An 18,805-nucleotide genomic window follows, 5' to 3' on the forward strand; every position below is an offset into this window, starting at 1 on the left:
CCTTTCGCGGCCCCCAGTACAACTCCCATATCTTAACCCGAGCAGAGAGCAAAGTGACGAGGGATTTGGTACTATCCTGGCTACCCCCACCCGCAATGAAATACATAATAGGGACTTAAAAGGGGGTGCCAGCTTAGCCTACCATCTATAAGATCTGTAAGGTCTCGGACCGGAGTTTTTTTTCACGCTTTTGGATCCGGCGGACACCCTCAGACCGAAGGGCTATAACTCCGCCAAAAAAAGTACGCCGGGAAATCTCATTACATCAGTCAACGGAGGTTTCCAGCCGGCTTCCGATACAATTTTGGTTATTGTCCGTCGACTCTATAATTTGGGTAGAAACTGTAGTTAAACGTAAATTTTGGATACGAAAAATGTAGTTTTTTTGCAGTTTTTTCAACGGACCTGCTGGGAAAAAACGAATTTTCCCAGGCTAACGGCTTATATGCTGAAACAGCTTACTACTAAAAAAATATAGGTTGTTGCGATACGTTTTTCGCAAAATCCGGTGACGCGAACCCCTAGAAATTCCACATAGAACGCAGCTATTTGGGTCATCAGGCGACAAACCGCATCACCCTTGCTCGCGGACTAATACCAAAAACGCTTCGCTGGCCGTCCAACTTCACCGCGCCGAAAAACACTACAATCCCAAGGCTTTATGATCAATTCAGATCAAAACCTAGTTGAAAATCTACAGCGATCGCCGAGCTATGGGGAGCCAAACCTAGCGTGACAACCTCGCAGATCCGGCGATTTACTGCGCACTAATTCGGAACCCTGGTCAGAATTAAACTCCGACCCGGAACCGTAAGGTACAGGAACAGTGCTATTCCATACCTGTCAAAACTCTTAAACGGTGCTTAGTCTACCGTGTAATCACCCAACTACCAATTGTATATATTCTTGTTATTTAGTTTAGTTATGTTTGTAAATATTGATGATATTTTGTGTGTTCCCTAAAACTTCAACTTTTTAAAAAATTCAGCTTTTTGTACAACATTTTGTATTATTAGGCTGCAATGTTGTTTTAGTTTTATGTCAATTTGCAAATAAACCATTTATATATGAACGGGTAAAATAGAAGTCAAACCTGTACGTACAACAGGACCCAGCTTGAGTGATGAAAAAAATCTGCCGCTTGTTTAACAGATTATGCCGGTTACTTAGTACAGTACCAACGTTGTCATTGAGTTTATTCTAGAACGGTCAAAAAGGGAACAATTCAAGGTTCCGGGTCGGAGTTTAATTCTGGCAATTTTAATCGTTTCTGGAAGGTAAGCATTTCTTGCATGAATTCACTTTCTATGTCATTTTATATGAGTCGACCTCTGAATTTGACTTTCGTATAATTTCGGCGAAGTTTCTTTATTTATGGTGACTTAAACTGACATCTAACAGCAAAATCAAAGTGTTTTAAGCCTTCTTAAGGCAAAACTGGGTTTTCTGGTGTTCGGTTCAGGGCTCCTTAAATTCGCGACTTTCTTTCCTTTGGGTGGTGTTAAGTGATAGCCTAATAAGTACTCCTCACATCTTTACAGCGTTTATTTCAACTTCTTGCTCCTAGCCACGGCAATATCACCCAGATTGTGTTTTTCACCTCGTAATAATGCAGCCTTTCACACATTTAAGGAGCGCTTTGCTACTTAATAGGCCATTCACGGCGTAATAGTGAAGAGTTTGGTGTCGGACGCGTTTGATTCGGAAAGTGCGAACCCTGGTCTATCATTCAAGGTCGAAATCTGACGAATTCTTCCTTTTACTTTAAAACGACGAACCTAAAACGCGACCCCATGCTGTTTTCCCAGGGGACCCGATGACGTCACTGCGTGACGTCATCGATACCAACTGTTAAGAACGTTTTCTGCAAGTATGCGGCACCGAAATCACGAAAAGAACACATATATCCATAGCCAAGATCCAGAGCAGACTTTTATTTCCGTCATAACTGTTTTGAGAAAAGCGATGTTTGAAATAACGGTATTTTTCTAATTGCCCCATTGTGACGCTACCTGGAACCCGAGACTTGGCAATATAGCCTTAGAACACTGCATTTTTCACATGACTTTAAACCTCTGCCGCGGGAAAAGTACTCATCGCAGACATGTAAAATTTGGATATATGATAGATATGATGTTTCTGAAGAATTATGATAATTTTTATGAAAAATAGTCTCCTTAAGGTTCCGGGTCGGAGTTTAATTCTGACCAGGGTTCCAAATAGTGCGCAGTAAATCGCCGGATCTGCGAGGTTGTCACGCTAGGTTTGGCTCCCCATAGCTCGGCGATCGCTGTAGATTTTCAACTAGGTTTTGAATTGATCAAAAAGCCTTGGGATTGTAGTGTTTATCGGGCGCGGTGAAGTTGGACGGCCAGCGAAGCGTTTTTGGTATTAGTCCGCGAGCAAGGGTGATGCGGTTTGTCGCCTGATGACCCAAATAGCTGCGTTCTATGTGGAATTTCTAGGGGTTCGCGTCACCGGATTTTGTGAAAAACTTATCGCAACAACCTATATTTTTTTTCTGTTTTTCAGAAACAGAAAGTAGTAAGCTATTTCAGCATATAAGCCGTTAGCCTGGGAAAATTCGTTTTTTCCAAGCAGGTCCGTTGAAAAAACTGCAAAAAAACTACATTTTTCGTATCCAAAATTTACGTTTAACTACAGTTTCTACCCAAATTATAGAGTCGACGGACAATAACCAAAATTGTATCGGAAGCCGGCTGGAAACCTCCGTTGACTGATGTAATGAGATTTCCCGGCGTACTTTTTTTGGCGGAGTTATAGCCCTTCGGTCTGAGGGTGTCCGCCGGATCCAAAATCGTGAAAAAAACTCCGGTCCGAGACCTTAATCACATTCATACGAAAGACCATAGGTACAATTAGTCTTTTTTTTCTTGTGTGTGTACTTCGAGTTTCAATGGGTACCTCGAGTTTCTGTGGGTATACTTAGAGTTTCTATGAGTACTTAGAGGTTTCTTCGAGAAACTTAGAGTTTCTATGAGTACTTCGAGAGTTTCTATGAGTACTTTCTATGAGTTTCTATGGGTAGTTCGAGTTTCTATGATCACTTAGAGTTTGTATAGGAACTTAGAGTATGGTTTGTATAACATTTTAGAGTTTCTGTGCGCACTTAGAGTTTGTATGGGAACTTAAGAGTATGTATGCGTATTTAGGGTTTGTATGGGAACGTACTATAACGAAGTACCCATAGAAACTCTAAGTACTCATAGAAACTCTAACTATACCCACAGAAACTATAAGTACTCATAGAATCTCGAAGTAGCCATAGGAACTCGAAGTACAGACACAAGAAAAAAATACTAATTGTACCTATGGTCTTTCGTACCATCAACATACTACGTAGAATGGCGGACGGTTGAATGATTTAGTTTCATAGGCCATAAACTTTCCATTTCGTCGGTATGTTTTTTTTTTCAATCACAAGTTCTGTTTAAACTTTACTTGTCTTAAACAATTTCTAATTGTACAGTAGCAAGCACAAATATTGTTATCAAGTTGAAAACACAACTATGAACAGACTAAAGGCGTGGTCACATTTCCCAACCCGGGGCCCGGCCGGGCAGTCGTATGAAACGAAAATTATGATACAAGACAGCAAAACACACAAAAAAAGTTTTAGAAGATTAACCATGAGCACTATTTGTGTATACTCTTAATACAAATTGTTAATTTTTCGTTCACGCAAACAACCCGGCCGGGCCCCGGATTGGAAATGTGACCGTGCCCTAAAATGATTACCTGTCTCTCATTTACGGTGAGAACGTTCTAGAACCAGTCCGTTGCTATAGTGAGAGCTTCAAAACAAGTACAAGACGAGTACAGCCACTCGTTACACACAACCAGGAGCAGTCTCGTTTTACTTTGGGCAAATAACAGTCGACAAGAATGTTCAGCAAAGTCAAAAGTGCCTACGACGCGGCCAAGAAGAATGTGGACGCCGCCCTCGCCAAGTTCCACGGGAAAGGTATTTTAGCTTGTGACATATTATGTGTATGTGTCAGTGTGAGTGTGCGTGTATGTGTGTGTGTGTGTGTGTGTGTGTGTGTGTGTGTGTGTGTGTGTGCGTGTGCGTGTGCGTGTGTGTGTGTGTGTGTGTGTGCGCGCGCGCGTGCGTGTGTGTGTGTTAAGTACTCTGACGTATCCGCCTTACAACCTTAACCTACCTGTTCTAAGGTAAACGTTTATAGCGTTTTAAAATTATTAAATAGGAAAGATAAGATGAATTCTTACCGAGCCTTAAAGAGCCTAATACCAACTTTTTAAACGTAAAAAGTACTTTCTTTCTTTCATTCATTCATTCATTCATTCATTCATTCATTCATTCATTCATTCATTCATTCATTCATTCATTCATTCATTCATTCATTCATTCATTCATTCATTCATTCATTCATTCATTCATTCATTCATTCATTCATTCATTCATTCATTCATTCATAGACGACCTGTTCTCTGACGTGGACGCTAACCGGTACGCCCGGGACGTCCATCTGTGCGCGGCGGTGCTGAAGGACCCGGGGGCCGCGGACGAGGATAAAGTCACGGCGGTCATGACCATGGGACACTTGGCGTTCACTGGTGTGTACCACCGTTAGGCCACACAGACTTAATTTTATGGATGACATCCGCGCGCGCATGGATTTTCGCCTGTTCTCAAAAAAAAAAAAAAAAAGATCACGTCCACCGAGTTTCTGGCCTGGTTCTAGGCCTGGGTAGTCCATGCTAGTTAGCGACAATATGGGGCCGGGCACCCAGGCTACCGAAGCTCCACGACTCAGGAACTCAGTACATACCTACAGTACCGATTCATAAATTCCACAAAAAGCCAGCATGTGCCGGCTTGTAGTCGTCGCTAAGTACTGCCGCAAATCCACAATACCAGCTTTACATTCCTGTGGTTTAGTAGTATTTTTATTTTTGACCGGAATTTTTTTATTCGCCCGCGCGCACTAGTTTGGCGGTCTTCAGAGGATGTCATCCAGAAAATTAAGTCGGTGTGGCCTTAGGCTTCTAACCTAGTTCTAGCCCACCGTACTGTTCTAACCAGTCGTACCAGAAATACTTTGCCAATTGTCCTTATGCTTGACAACTTGTAAGCTGCTTATGCATTTTAGCTTTCCTTCATTTGTTAAATTTCATATGTCACTTGATTATAATAACTTCATGTTAAAATTATCATTTCTTGACTTAGTTAAATTTTCCCCATTTTCTTGTTGAATTGCTAGTTGCCACTCTTTTATTGGTTGAGCTTATGGTTGCCATTGTTGAACTACATGTTTGCGAAATTATCATTTTTAGGTCAACTACGTCCATGCCTAAATACAGAATGCCATACAAAACTCAGTTTGGAACTTCAGCGGCTTTTGATTGAAAATCTCCAGTTTATCGTATTGGAAAACGTTGTGCTTCTAGTGAATACAAATTAGAACATGGCCACTACCCCTAGGCCAATGAGAGCCCTTCATTTTCTGTGTCCATATCCCCATAGTGCAAAAAAGTGTGGTACTATCAAAAAAGTGTTGTACTATCCAAAAAGTGTGGTACTAAAACTCATTTGCATAAAATTAGTACCATACTTTTTAGATAGTACCACACTTTTGGGTTTTAATTGAGACCAGGTCCCTCTCTGTGTACACTAATCACCCAAGGGACAATAGAAAACACAAACAGACCAGCTTTCTCTAAGACATTGCTGATATTAAACAAGAAAAACTGATGTTGAACAAGTTTGAAAGGAAACTTCGGGGAAATGGTCATGTTCTAAGTCAGATAGACCATGGGCCAGGCGAGTTTACTGGGATATAGTGTTGCCCACCCACTCGGGGACTACCTGACACCCTCGGCTATCGCCTCGGGAGTCAGGCAGTCCCCTTGTGGGCGGAGCAACACTATTTCCCAGTAAACTCGCCTGGCCCATGGTCTATCTATAAAGCTAAGGTCCCAATTACGCCGGTGCCCGTCGGGGATGTAGCCCCGGCTGGCCCCGGCCGGGTTCAGGAGTCGAGCGGGCATCGGCTGTCGTGGTCAAAGATTTCCTTCAGTATTATTTTGTAAGAAATTTTGTCACCCTCTTTGGTCGGTATACGGCAGGCACCCGGCAGGTACCCAGCAGATTCTCTGACCATGTCTTGTATTGACGTATACGTAATGCAGAATTCACGTATTTGTTGTGATCATTTGATCTGTGAGGTCACACATTTTACCCGGGTTTACGAAGTACACACCTTTATTCTGTTCATCTGGTCTGTGACGTAAGAAATGTCCGGTGGAATGCCGGCAACCGGAGGGGTACCTCTCGGTGTTCTCACGATTAGGTCACGGCGTCTTTTTGTCAGCGGGGCCCGGGTAGAATTTAACTCAGAATTAAATTCTTATCGGGGCCCCGACGGGCCAAAAAATAGCCCGGTAGCCGCAGGATGCCCCGCGGGGCCACGTCGGGGTCCCGCCAGAAAGTGGTAAAAAACAGCCCGGGAGCTACCCGCCAGGGCCCCTTTTCCTAATTGGGACCTTAGCTTAACTAGGTTATACCCTTGATTATACTCACTGTTTCTACTCCCTTGCTGTCATCTGCAGGTGGAGACTGTTCCAAAGCGGTGCTGGAATACGTCAGTAAAATTGTCTTCATTTTGAACGAGTCCAACTCTTCAGTGAGACTGCGGCTAGCCTGCATGAGCGCCCTGGGTGAGTATACAGGTCTCTTTTCACATCCGCCATGTTGGATTTATAGTGTATATCTGTTAGGCCACACCGCTTAATTTTATGGATGACATCCGCGCGCGCCCTCAAAAAAAGTCCTCCGAGGCTCTGGCCTGGCTCTAGGCCTGGGTAGTCCATGGTAGTTAGGTACAATACGGAGCCGATGGTAACTCTGGAGGATAGCACCGATGGCACCGAAGCTCCACGACTCAAGAACTCAGTACATACGTACAGTGCCGATTCATAAATTCCGCAAAAAGCCCACATGTGCCGGCTTGTCGTATACGTCGCTATGTACTGCCGCGAATTCACAATACCAGCTTTGTATTTCGGTGGTTTAGCAGCGTTTTTATTGTTGGCCGGAATTTTTTTTCTCACTAGTTTGTGGGTCTTCAGAGGATGTCATCCATAAAATTAAGACGGTGTGGCCTGAAACACCTGGTTGCTGCCGAGATTCATATGATAATCAGGCCATGTTGATTGGATAGATAAATGTTGATGACATCTATGTTTTGTACGATTTACAGCATGGTCGAAAACATTTTTTGGAAACGGACGAAAATTCGTGCGCGCACATATGTCATCGACATATATTAATCAAATCGACATGGCTTTTATACCGCGATGTCTTTAAAATATGCCCTTTCCTTCGTCCCCTTACAGGAGAGTTTTGCATTAGTTATTCTGACGACTCCCTTCTGTGTGAACTGCGCAAGTTGGGACTGGTCCAGACCCTGGTGAACATGGCCAGTAGTACGGGCGAGCCGAACCTCCAGCAGTGGGCCTGCTACACACTCAGACTCATGATTTCTGGTGGGTGAAAATAATCTCTGAACAACGTCCGAAGATTTTACACTTCCGTGAAATATTAACTTGTGGGACGGAAGTATTGTTTTCGGTCTCGTTAGTTGATAGTTTGTGTGTTTGTGTCGAGTCCGTACTATGACAGTTCTACACACTAAAATAAAAAGACTCATGGATTCTGGTGGAAAAACAACCTATGATCTGATCAACGTTAAAAGGTTTCATTCCTCCTTGAAGTAGTTACTTCCGGGACGGAAGGATTGGTTCTGGTCGCGTTAGTTCATAGTTTGTTTGTTTTTGGCGAGTCCGTACTGAGACATGGGGAAACGAGTCATTGAGGTTGAGTGTTACTGGAGTGATAACTCTATCTAGATAACTACGGACGCACAAACAAATAAATACACAAGCACACACACAAAAAAACAAAACCGCTACACATACGAAGGTAATGCGATCTTTGAGAAAACCGTAACACAGCCTGTAGTCTCCCTATAGATTTACATTACTACAGAAAGCTTTTAGCATTCATGAATTCCTAAGATAATCAACATTTTATCCATTCTCATCTTTGTCTTTAAAAGAAAACATTTGAGATGCTTTAGAAGTTTAGATTTCTACCTTCTTCCTACGGACTGTTTAAAAAAAAGAAAACATCCGATAATGAGTGGTTGATGTATTCACTTCTTTTAATGACCACATTATACAAGTGTAAATTGCACTAAGTCATCACTTACAAAGTATTGTAGACAACCAAGCGCACTGTAGAACTCTAGTATTGGAAAATACATTCCATGGATATATTTAGATTATTAGAAAGACGAAGACAGAAGATAAATACTTAAATGATGATGATGATGTTCGTCCATCGTTAAATACTAAAATAATGTGTAACAAACAACCAAACGGTGATACCTGTACAAATGACCACCTCTGCACACTGACCATCTAGCCATTTTGGCCACTACGTCTTCTGACGGTTGCTTTGATTTTTTTCATTAATCAAAACGTCCTGTCTCGGTATCACCTGTCTATTGTGACCATTTTCGTTAAGCCATTTGGCTTTGAGTGGTGAATGTATACAGGTATGACTGTATTTCTGAGTTGCGTTCTTGCATGATACTTTTCTATAATCAAAATACTATAAATGATTTTGTTTAGAGTTAAAACTTTAGATCCTACACAAAAATTCTCTCACCTAAAGCATTCAACCAGTCACTCTTGTCTTCCTCAGTAGACTGACCCAGTGAGGCTTGTGACGTCAACACTGGGTCCTACATCAGGGCCCTACATCAGGGCCCATCTCCCTTCACTGAACCGCGACGAGGGCCGACATCGTCTACCAGATATCTTTGACCCAGTGTTGACGTCACACTTCAAAGAAGCCACGTGGCAAGCTTCACTGGGTCAGTCTACTGAGGAAGACCACAGTGACTGGTCGAAAGCTCTAGGTGAGAGAATGTTTTGTGCTGGATCTACTAAAGTTTTAACTCTAAACATGTAACTACCAACACAGACGACCTTTCATGATAGTATAGATGATTTTTTTTCTTTTGATCCCAGATGACGCCACGACTCTGAACATGGCTTCTGATGTTCTGAATGTTGACCTCAAGCTGAGACGCGCACGCGCACTGGACTGGTCCAACTGGAACGACAACGAGGCTGACGTCATACTAAACTTACTTGGCTTCGGAGACGACGTCTAGTAAAGGACATAGTCGTACAATCGCCGTACAATCGCCGTACGATCGTCGTACAATCGCTATACGATCGTGAAATGGAAGCATTTTAGTCATGTGCGTGTCTTGCAAAATTCAGCTGTTCTGTTACGGAAAAGACTGTCTTAGGCCACAGCAAGTAAATTTCATGGATGATATCCTCCGCAGACTCCAAGACTCCAAATCTAATGCGAGCGGGCGAAATAAACACTGAGGTGGGCCTAAAAAAAGAAGATTCCTACATTTTAAAATTTTGACTCAATCATTGTACAAATGGTTTTGATTCAGTGGGAACATCACATATACACAGCCAACATCACATATCACTGCATCAAAGTAAGAAACAAAACATTAAATCAGAGCCTTTTCTTGTCTCCTCTGCCATCCATGTTCCGGCATGGCAACAGACATCTTTGCCCGGCCCATTTTCGGCATGGTGTCAGAAGGTAACAATTTTTTATCCAAAATCAGGCGAAAAGTAATGCGTGCGCTGATGTCATCCATAAAAATTACTTGCTGTGGCCTTAGGTCCTTGTTGGAGTATGTTTATGTTTCTCTCACAACCAGCTTGAAAATTCTACGGCATCAAAATCGTAGGACGACCGACCACGAATGTGAACGTAACTTGTTACGTAACTTACAAAAAATATCACAGCATGAGAAAATATACCAAAGACGTACACAGTATCATCACAGCGGCTTCTCGCTACCAACAATATACTAGGTTTTTTAGATGATAATAAGGTATTTACTAAGTCCGCAAGTTATTAACGTCTTGATACAAAGTTTTTTTCTTATCCGAGAGTTCGTCACAAACGATTGAAAATACATCTTGAACTGAGCTCTGAGAAGAATATAAGGATAAGAAATAAACATATAATTTTCATAACTCATCTTTTTACAACTGCATCATCATTTCGGACGCATAGCTCTTTTTTTAGTAGCAGTGTCCTGTAGTCAAACCTTAGTCTTATTTATAGAGCTGGTTTTGTCCTGTTTTCTCACTTGACTCAGGTTAAGATGAGTACCTAGCTTCGGTTAGGGACGTCCTCTTGGATAAGACGTAAAGTCGGAGGTGCCGCGAGAAGAGCAACATCTGGAGGACGATAAAGATCCCACCACGCTTATCGAAAAGAGCAGGGGTCCTTCCCGGTGAGAGTGGTTCAAACCTTACAGTCTTGTCTCAGGTTTGACATCTTGAAAATAAAGGTGATGATCATCCGTCAATCCGTCCAGAACTGTGTAACGCATAAATGAAATTACAGTTCTTCTTTTGTTAGATGCTGTTTTAATGGCTAGATGGCTCCATCCGTGTCTTTCTTTTTACTTTGGTCCATTATTGCTACACTCTGCGTCGTCTACGCAAACTGCTGTGTCGTTTGCGTCCTTTTTTCCCATCGGCGATTGTAAGATGTAAATTGTCCGTGATTGTCCCTGCTCACAAGGACCAAGAATTTGGATGGCTTCACTTTTGCCTTTCTGCTTACCAACTTGCGAGGGTAAGATGTTACTGTTCGTGAGAGAAAACGCTTTCGTTTGCCTCTTGTCCCAAATTTCCAACACCGACACAAAGAAAGGACCAAACAGCTAGATGGCTCCATTTGTGTCTTTCTGTTTGTCCTCTGGCGTGGGTAACTTGTTGATGTCCGTGAGAGAGGGACGCTTTTTTAGTTTATCCCCGGTGACACATTTCCAGCACCGGCAGAAGAAAGGACCGAGCAGCTTCTTGAACGCCTCCCTGAACTGCATGTGGCACATCGCGTACAAGAACGGGTTCAACATGGAGTTCAACCACAGCATCCAGAACGCCCATTCGAAGAGGGTGTCGCTCACACAGCTCCTGCAGAGTGAGCGGACCAGCATGGTGATGGTGTAGGGAGCCCAGCAGATGGCAAACGTCGTCACGATGATAGCCAGGGCCCTGGCGGCCTTCTTCTCCCGCGCTCGGGTGTTCTTGGAGAGGTCCGAGACTCTCTGACTCGGCGGCTCGCCGCTCAGTTTGAGCTGCTTGGCGGCGTTCTTGATGTCCTGCTGTGCCGGCGGGAAGGTGTGCGTTCGGGAGAGCCTCCTCTCCTTTGTCGCCGGCGTTCTGACCGTGAGGTGCAGCTGTGGTTTTCTCGCCAGCTTCCCGGTGGATCTTCCCGTCCGTTCCCCGCGGATGTTGCTGGTGCGCATGGCCCCGTGGCGCCGCAGCCGCTTCCCCCTCCGCCTGATGCTCCAGTACGTCGCAAAGTTCATCACGGCCACAGACGTGAAGGGGATGAAGAACTCCACAAGAGCCGTGGAGAACAGGAACGGGAAGTTCTCGTGGAATCCCACGTAGCATTTTCCCTCCGGCAGTTCCACGCCTGACAGGGTTCTCCAGACCAGGATGGCGGGTCCGTACAGCAGGAAAGCGATGATCCACACGCTCACCATCATGACCACCGTCTTCTTCAGAGACCTCTGCGCGCGGTGTTTGATGGCTTTCGTCACCAGCAGGTAGCGGTCCAGGCTGATGAGGGTGATGCTGAGGACGGAGGCGGAACCTGAGGATGTAAAATGACAAAAACCTATCATGAAAGTTCATCTGTGCTGGTAGTAAACATATTGTTTTTACTCAGTTTCTTCCTCCTCTTCTGTTCCAAACACTAACCTCTGACCTAACCAATGGCATGATTTGTTGACGTCTGTCACCATGGTGACTGGTGTTGGGTTACATAATGTTGCAAGTTCATGGTCTGCTCTGCTCCTGTCACCATATACTAGTAGTACATGTATGTGAATGTGTTTAAGTAAGAATTTAAAAGTCAGACCATGTCCGAAGGTAAACATTATGCATTTGCTTTGCAAATGTTACTTGTCTAGTTATAGTAAAACGTTGAACTTTATTCCAACAAACAATTTACAGAGAGATCAAATTTTCAGCGACCACTGTCGCCTTCATCAGGATAATTAATGACCAATTACTTCACAATTGCTTACGTCACGTATCAGTAAAGATTCGTGTGAATAAGGTCACGTGTTTGTAAACCGTAATTCTCGCGAGATCACGTCGTGAAGTGATTGGTCATTAATTATCCTGATGAAGGTGACAGTGGTCGCTGAAAATTTGATCTCTCTGTAAATTGTGTGTTGGAATAAAGTTTAACGTTTACTATAAAAAAACTATAATTACTAGTTTATGATTATGAAGACGAAACGCATTTTATCTCAAACTGTACTCTCTATAGCAAAGAACGAAATGAACTCTTTGATCCAAATTCCCTAACATTCACACATATACAAATGAAAAGAAAGCTACTCTCCTCTTAACATCCGAAAACCCACATATTACAGAAAAAGTGGGATCTTTTGTCTTCCTCTGTCTTAAAATAAGAAGTCAAACCTTGGAACGTGACGTCAGAGATACGTGACCGTAGTAGCGGGTCATACGTGCCAGGTAACTTGTGTCGCCCCCCGTCTCTGTTCAGGGTAGGTCTGTGAGCTCTTATTTTACACATATGTTGAGGGTGACAAGGTTTTACTATCTTCAGCATGAAAGTTCATCTAAGTTGGTAAATTACATTATGAAAAACTTAAACTGTTCTCCAATTCAAAAATTGACTCACCAGAAATTTTCGACTGAATCACTCAGTCTTCCTCAGCTACCTGACCCAAATGCTGTGGACACGTGATTTTTCCCACGTGTGACGTCAGCAAAGGGTCAAAGGTTGTCTGAAGTCGATATCGATCCCCGTCCCGGTTGAGCGATGGTTGAAGTGCACAAGCATTTGGGTCAGATAGCTGAGGAAGACTGAGTGATTCAGTCGAAAATTTCTGGTGAGTCAAATTTTGAGTTGGAGAACAGTTTATGTTTTTCATAAGGTTTTACTATCAATATGCAGTAGGTAGGAATACTCACCATCCACGTAGTCTATGACAAGCCAGACGGTACAGAAGGTCTCTCCGAGCTGCCAGACCCCGCTGAGCAGGTACGGTGCGTACACGGGCATGGCGAACACGCCGATCACGAAGTCCGTGATGGCCAGGTTCAGGATGAAGTAGTTACTGGAGATGCGCAGCTCCTTGACCAGGATGAAGGACACGATGACCAGCACGTTCCCCGCGATGGTCAGTAAAGCCGCGATGGAGATGACCACTGCAAGGAGCACGGTGACCTCCGGGGACAGAGGCGCCTGGTCATCCCCTGGCGTCCCCTCCGTTGAGTTTTCCGCACTCCCGTTCATGTTGATCTGTAAGGAACAGTCATGCCGTCAAACATCAGGGCATTACAACCATCCCTCAACAGAGACGGGGGGCGCCACAGACTTTCTGCAACCTATGATCCACTGCTCACGTATAGTATCTGCGTGACGTCACGGAAGCGGTGGATTGTTCATTCCTTTAATTGACAAAGACTGGAGTTGTACAGCCGAAAATTTGGTTGAGTCCAATTTGTTGTGTTGGAAATTACAGTTTAAACTTGCTTCATAAATATCAGAGTTATCAACCAAGAATTGAGGTGTTCAAAAACTCGTATTTCCCCACAACTATCGTAGACTGGAACTCGTTGCCACCAAGCACAGTTGGGACATCATCACTAGAAAGCTTTAAATAACTCCTGCAATTAAATGAGCAAATATTGGGTGTAACAAGTCGGTGTGATACAGCTAGCTGCCGCCGCGCCGCGTGCCTGCGAAGCTGGTGTGTTACGCCGAAGGACGGTTATACCGGCTACACTGATACAGAAGCTGGTGTGTTACGCCGAAGGGCGGTTATACCGGCTATACAGATACAGAAGCTGGTGCGTTACACCGAAGGGCGGTTATACCGGCTATACAGATACAAAAGCTGGTGTGTTACGCCGAAGGGCGGTTATACCGGCTATACAGATACAGAAGCTGGTGTGTTACGCCAAAGGGCGGTTATACCGACTATACATATACAGATACAGAAGCTGGTGTGTTACGCCAAAGGGCGGTTATACCGGCTATACATATACAGATACAGAAGCTGGTGTGTTACGCCAAAGGACGGTTATACCGACTATACATATACAGATACAGAAGCTGGTGTGTTACGCCAAAGGGCGGTTATACCGACTATACATATACAGATACAGAAGCTGGTGTGGTACGACAAAGGGCGGCTATTCTGATACAGATACAGATGCAGAAGGCATACCGCATGATTGTCATTTGTAGTTAATACTTTTTAACCGATGTGTTATTCCTTGTATTTTTTATACCGTATTATGAATGTGAATGTAAATATAATGTACTCGTACTTTGTATGTAATTGGTGTAGGAGCCATGGAACATTAGACCCTTAAGGGTCTAAAGGGCATCTCAATAAACTGAAAATGAAACATCCCATTGACTAATCTTCAAGCAGATCCTCCGGTGGCAAGACAGTATCCATTGGTCAGAGGAGTGTCCATTATACGAAGGCCCACAACGACACTTCCATACACCTCTTCCACGGTTGCCAATGGGTTATACCATCCACACCGCTCTTTCGCGGCCCTTCCACACCGCCGCGGAAGGCATATCCCTTGGCACGGTTGTCGCGGAAGAGGTGTATGGAAGTGTCGTTGTGGGCCTTCGTACCATTAATTTGATCAGGCAACAACTGGATGTTATCAGCCTTTTATCGACTGTTGGCATATCCTTCAGTGGCTAACGGACACTCCTCTGGCCAATGGATACTGTCAGGCCGCCGTAGGATCTGTTGGGAGATTATCCATCTGAATATTGATAATCTACGACACAGAACTGCCGTCACAAAACTCCGAATTAGTTGCCACAAATTACACATCGAAACCGGTAGACATAACCGCACTCCCCTAGAACAACGAATATGTCGGTACTGTGATCTAGGAAGAATCGAAGATGAGAAACATTTTGTAACAGAATGTAAACTATACAACAAAGAGAGAGTAGATCTTTATAATCAGATACAATCTATGTTCCCCTATTTCATATATCTAAGCTGTACAGATAAATTTATATTTCTAATGAGCTTAGACAGACCTTCTGTATTGAAACATATCTGTTCTTACATTTTTGCCATTACTAAGAAACGAGAAGAAACCGCATTTACTTGATTGTAGCTACTTGACGATGTATATATGTAACGTTATCTATATCCCATCTTTTTGTGACCTGTACTTAACCCATTGGGTATGTGTGTACAATAAAGGTCTTCATTCATTCATTGACAACTAAGTTCTTATAGCGTCTAATCAGAACTTCGTTTTAGACACGAAAAGTACAAAAGGTTGAAGAAATCGGAGATTTAAGACTTCCGGGATTGTATTGGGTATCCCGGTGAATGTTTTAGAATTCAGAATTCGAACCCTGGGGCCCCTTGGTCGTTGCTAGAGCATTCTCTTCAATTGCTATTTTCAAACAAAGTCGTACGTTTTCAATATTCCACCCATCTACCGATCCTCCGAGAACAAACGCGAATAGAGAAAACAAACTCCCTGGCACTTTTGATCAATTGCTTACGTCACGTATCAGTAAAGTCTCGTGTGAATAAGGTCACGTGTTTGTAAACCGTAACTCTCGCGAGATCACGTTGTGAAGGGATTGGTCATTAATTATCCTGATGAAGGCGACAGTGGTCGCTGAAAATTTGATCCCTGTAAATAGTGTGTTGGAATAAAGTTTAACGTTTTACCATAAAACTTTTGATTTATTGAAAGAAAATTGGCAGCCTTTCAAAAAACCCCTCAACACTATAACTTGCCAGCGTAAGTTCCCTGCGGGTTTTTTCCATGCTCTTCTGTCAAAACGACGTACGCAATCCTATTAGTACCACCAGCTAATCAATCTTTCACGCGGCTAAAAGCGCTTATTGTGAATGTCTAGAACACCCTTAAGGGCCACGTGCAGCGTTAATTGGTCTCCCTGGAAGGAACAGGTGCAACGGAAGAAACTTGGGAGGAGGCTGGGACGCTTTCTTCGTTTCTTAAGTAGCTGTGGTTAATCAAAGAATGATGCACGTCCCCAATCTTACCGGAAATATCGTTAGGCCACAGCAAGTAAATTTTATGGATGACATCCTCCGCAGATCTAATGTGAGCGGGCCAAAAAAAACAAAAAAAAAAAAAACAAGGCGGGTCAAAAAAAACAAGGTTCCAACATTTTGAAATCTTTGTACTTTGTCATTGGTATGAGATTTGATGAGGTGTAACCTAAGTAACAGCAAGTAAATTTTATGGATGACATCCTCCGCAGACTCCAAATCTAATGCGAGCGGGCGAAAAAAAAAACAAGACGGGCCGAAAATAACAAGGTTCCTAAATTTTAAAATTTTGACTCAATCATTGTACAAATGGTTTTGATTCAGTGAGAATATCGCATATACACAGCCAACATCATATATCACTGCAGTGCATCAAAGTAAGGAACAAAACATTAAATCAGAGCCTTTTCTTGTCTCCTCTGCCATCCATGTTCCGGCATCTGCCACCCATGTTCCGGCATCTGCCTTTTCTTGTCTCCTCTATTTATAGTTATCTGCCATTCACCTTCCGGCATGGCAACAGACATCTTTGCCCATTTTTTGGCATGGTGACTACTGTTAGAAGGCAACAATTTTGTTCCAAAATCAGGCGAAAATTAATGCGCGTGCTGATGTCATCCGTAAAAATTACTTGCTGCGGCCTTAGTGCGTGTGGAGATAATAGGCATGACCTGTCCTCGAAAGTAGGTTGGGACCGTGACAGAAAATCCAACCGGTGGGCCGGTAGACAAGAAGATGACTACGAACCACAGGCAAACGTAAGAGTCCGTGAAGTTTTAAAGGCATCCAGTGCAGTTTTTAGGGCTTGAAAACCCTATTTTCAAAGCCAATATTCTAGTCACTTATCTACATACTGAGTTGAAACCACGCTATCCCAATGTATATTGACCCTCATGGAGCAAAAATAACCAAAATTCTGACGGAAAATGGTTACTGGAACGGCCCAGGGCTGATTTTTAGGGTACCGCCCAGAAAATAAAGGACTCATCTCAGGGCTTGTTTCTGCAGTTTTAAAAGCCCAAAGTATGAAATGCTGACTCAAATGTGCCACTGTGAAGCAGCTAGTATGTGTCAATATCAGAAAGATTGCCTTATTCAGAATATTTCCAGTTTTGCTGCTCTGAAATCGCACTGGATGATATGCCTTTAACCTACTTTTCAATGCATTCCACGTACGTTATGCGGCAATCCGAGCATCCTAACACCGCGGCCCGCCTTTCCATTTCCTCCCCTAAATTTGATACTGACATTTACTGGCATGTTTTAGCGCATTTCTGTCATTATTTCATACAATTGAAGTCTTTAAAATAGTCCCAAAACAAGCTATACGTGGGGCGTCTCTTTATTTTTGGGTACCACTGATAAATAACTAGAACCAGCTGTGATATAAAACAAGCAAGACAGCAACAGCAACACATTTTCGCCTCTACATATATTATAATGAAAGATTCTCTTCAATTGTATACAAGGTTATTTCCCTAGTTTTAGATTTTTAGATAGAAAATAAAAATTCACATTCCTCATGAAACTCGATAATCCTCGTACTATAAACTCCATCTGTTCTTACATTTACAACTGTCTTAAGAAGCGAGAAGAAGCAGAACCTGTACATATGTAGTTTATATATTAGTCTGCAATCGCTACATGTATTTACCATGACATGTACCTAGTTCGCAATGAGCAAACATGTACAATAAAGGTCTTTCATTCATTCATTGAAAGAATTACAAGAAAATTGACATTCAAAATCCAGTTTTGCCTCCCTGAAATTTCTTATCTTGAGATGAATAGCCTTGGACATTAAACGATTAGATACTAAGTATCCTGTACAACTCCGATGTAAGAAATAGTCATGCATTGCAGCAATATAATGCTTACTACTAAGCCTTGATTAAGGAAGTTTAATGCGGCTGTCCTCATAATGACTGCTGCTTATGCTTCGGTCCCAATTGAAAAAAGGGGCCCTGCCGGGTAGTCCCCGGGCTGTTTTATGGCATTTTCGTGGGAGACCCCTACGTGGCCCCGCGGGACACCCTGTGGCTACCGGCCTATTTTTCGGCCCGGTGGGGACCCGAGAAGAGTTTAATTTTGACTCAAATTCTACCCGGGCCCCGCTGGCAAAAAGACACCGTGACCTCACCGTGAGAACACCGAGAGGTACCCCTCCGGTTGCCGGCAGTCCACCGGGACACATTTGTTACGTCACAGACCAGATGAACAGAATAAAGGTGTGTACTTCGTAAACCCGGGTAAAATGTGCGACGTCACAGATCAAATGATCACAACAAAAGCGTGAACTCTATATTAATTGGGTCAGTACAAGACATCGTTAGAGAAGCTGCCGGGTACCTGCCGGGTGCCTGCCGGAGAATGACCAATAAGGGTAACAAAATGCCATTGAAGGAAACTTTTAATTGTGACCACAACAACTGGTGCCCGCCAGGCTCCAGAGCCCGGTGGGAGCCGGCCGGGGCTACATCCCCGACGGGCACCGGCGCAATTGGGACCGAAGCTAGCCTGATTAAATCGCTTTTGCCGGCCACCCAACATCCAGCCGGCCCCCGTGGCGGACT

General features: G+C 43.4%; 2 protein-coding genes across 2 annotated transcripts; one reads left to right on the forward strand and one right to left on the reverse strand.

Annotated features, from left to right (window-relative positions):
- Window positions 1–3,860: 3,860 nt before the first annotated feature.
- LOC109483249 (uncharacterized protein C6orf229-like) lies at window positions 3,861–9,255 on the forward strand. Its single transcript, XM_019786237.1, has 5 exons — window positions 3,861–3,985; window positions 4,462–4,599; window positions 6,595–6,702; window positions 7,381–7,530; window positions 9,082–9,255. Exons 1-5 carry the CDS (start codon window positions 3,907–3,909, stop codon window positions 9,225–9,227), a joined length of 621 nt encoding a protein of 206 aa, XP_019641796.1. The 5' UTR covers window positions 3,861–3,906; the 3' UTR covers window positions 9,228–9,255.
- Window positions 9,256–10,579: 1,324 nt separating this feature from the next.
- Window positions 10,580–13,447, reverse strand: LOC109483244 (histamine H3 receptor-like). The gene is made up of 2 exons (XM_019786233.1): window positions 13,123–13,447; window positions 10,580–11,767 (listed from the first exon to the last, which is right to left on the reverse strand). The coding sequence occupies exons 1-2, from the start codon at window positions 13,445–13,447 to the stop codon at window positions 10,827–10,829; spliced, it is 1,266 nt and encodes a 421-aa protein (XP_019641792.1). The 3' UTR covers window positions 10,580–10,826.
- Between the last annotated feature and the right edge of the window lie 5,358 nt (window positions 13,448–18,805).

The sequence above is a fragment of the Branchiostoma belcheri genome, unplaced genomic scaffold, assembly GCF_001625305.1.
Source record: "Branchiostoma belcheri isolate BF01 breed outbred unplaced genomic scaffold, Haploidv18h27 scaffold63, whole genome shotgun sequence".
Classification (NCBI taxonomy): Eukaryota; Metazoa; Chordata; class Leptocardii; order Amphioxiformes; family Branchiostomatidae; genus Branchiostoma; species Branchiostoma belcheri.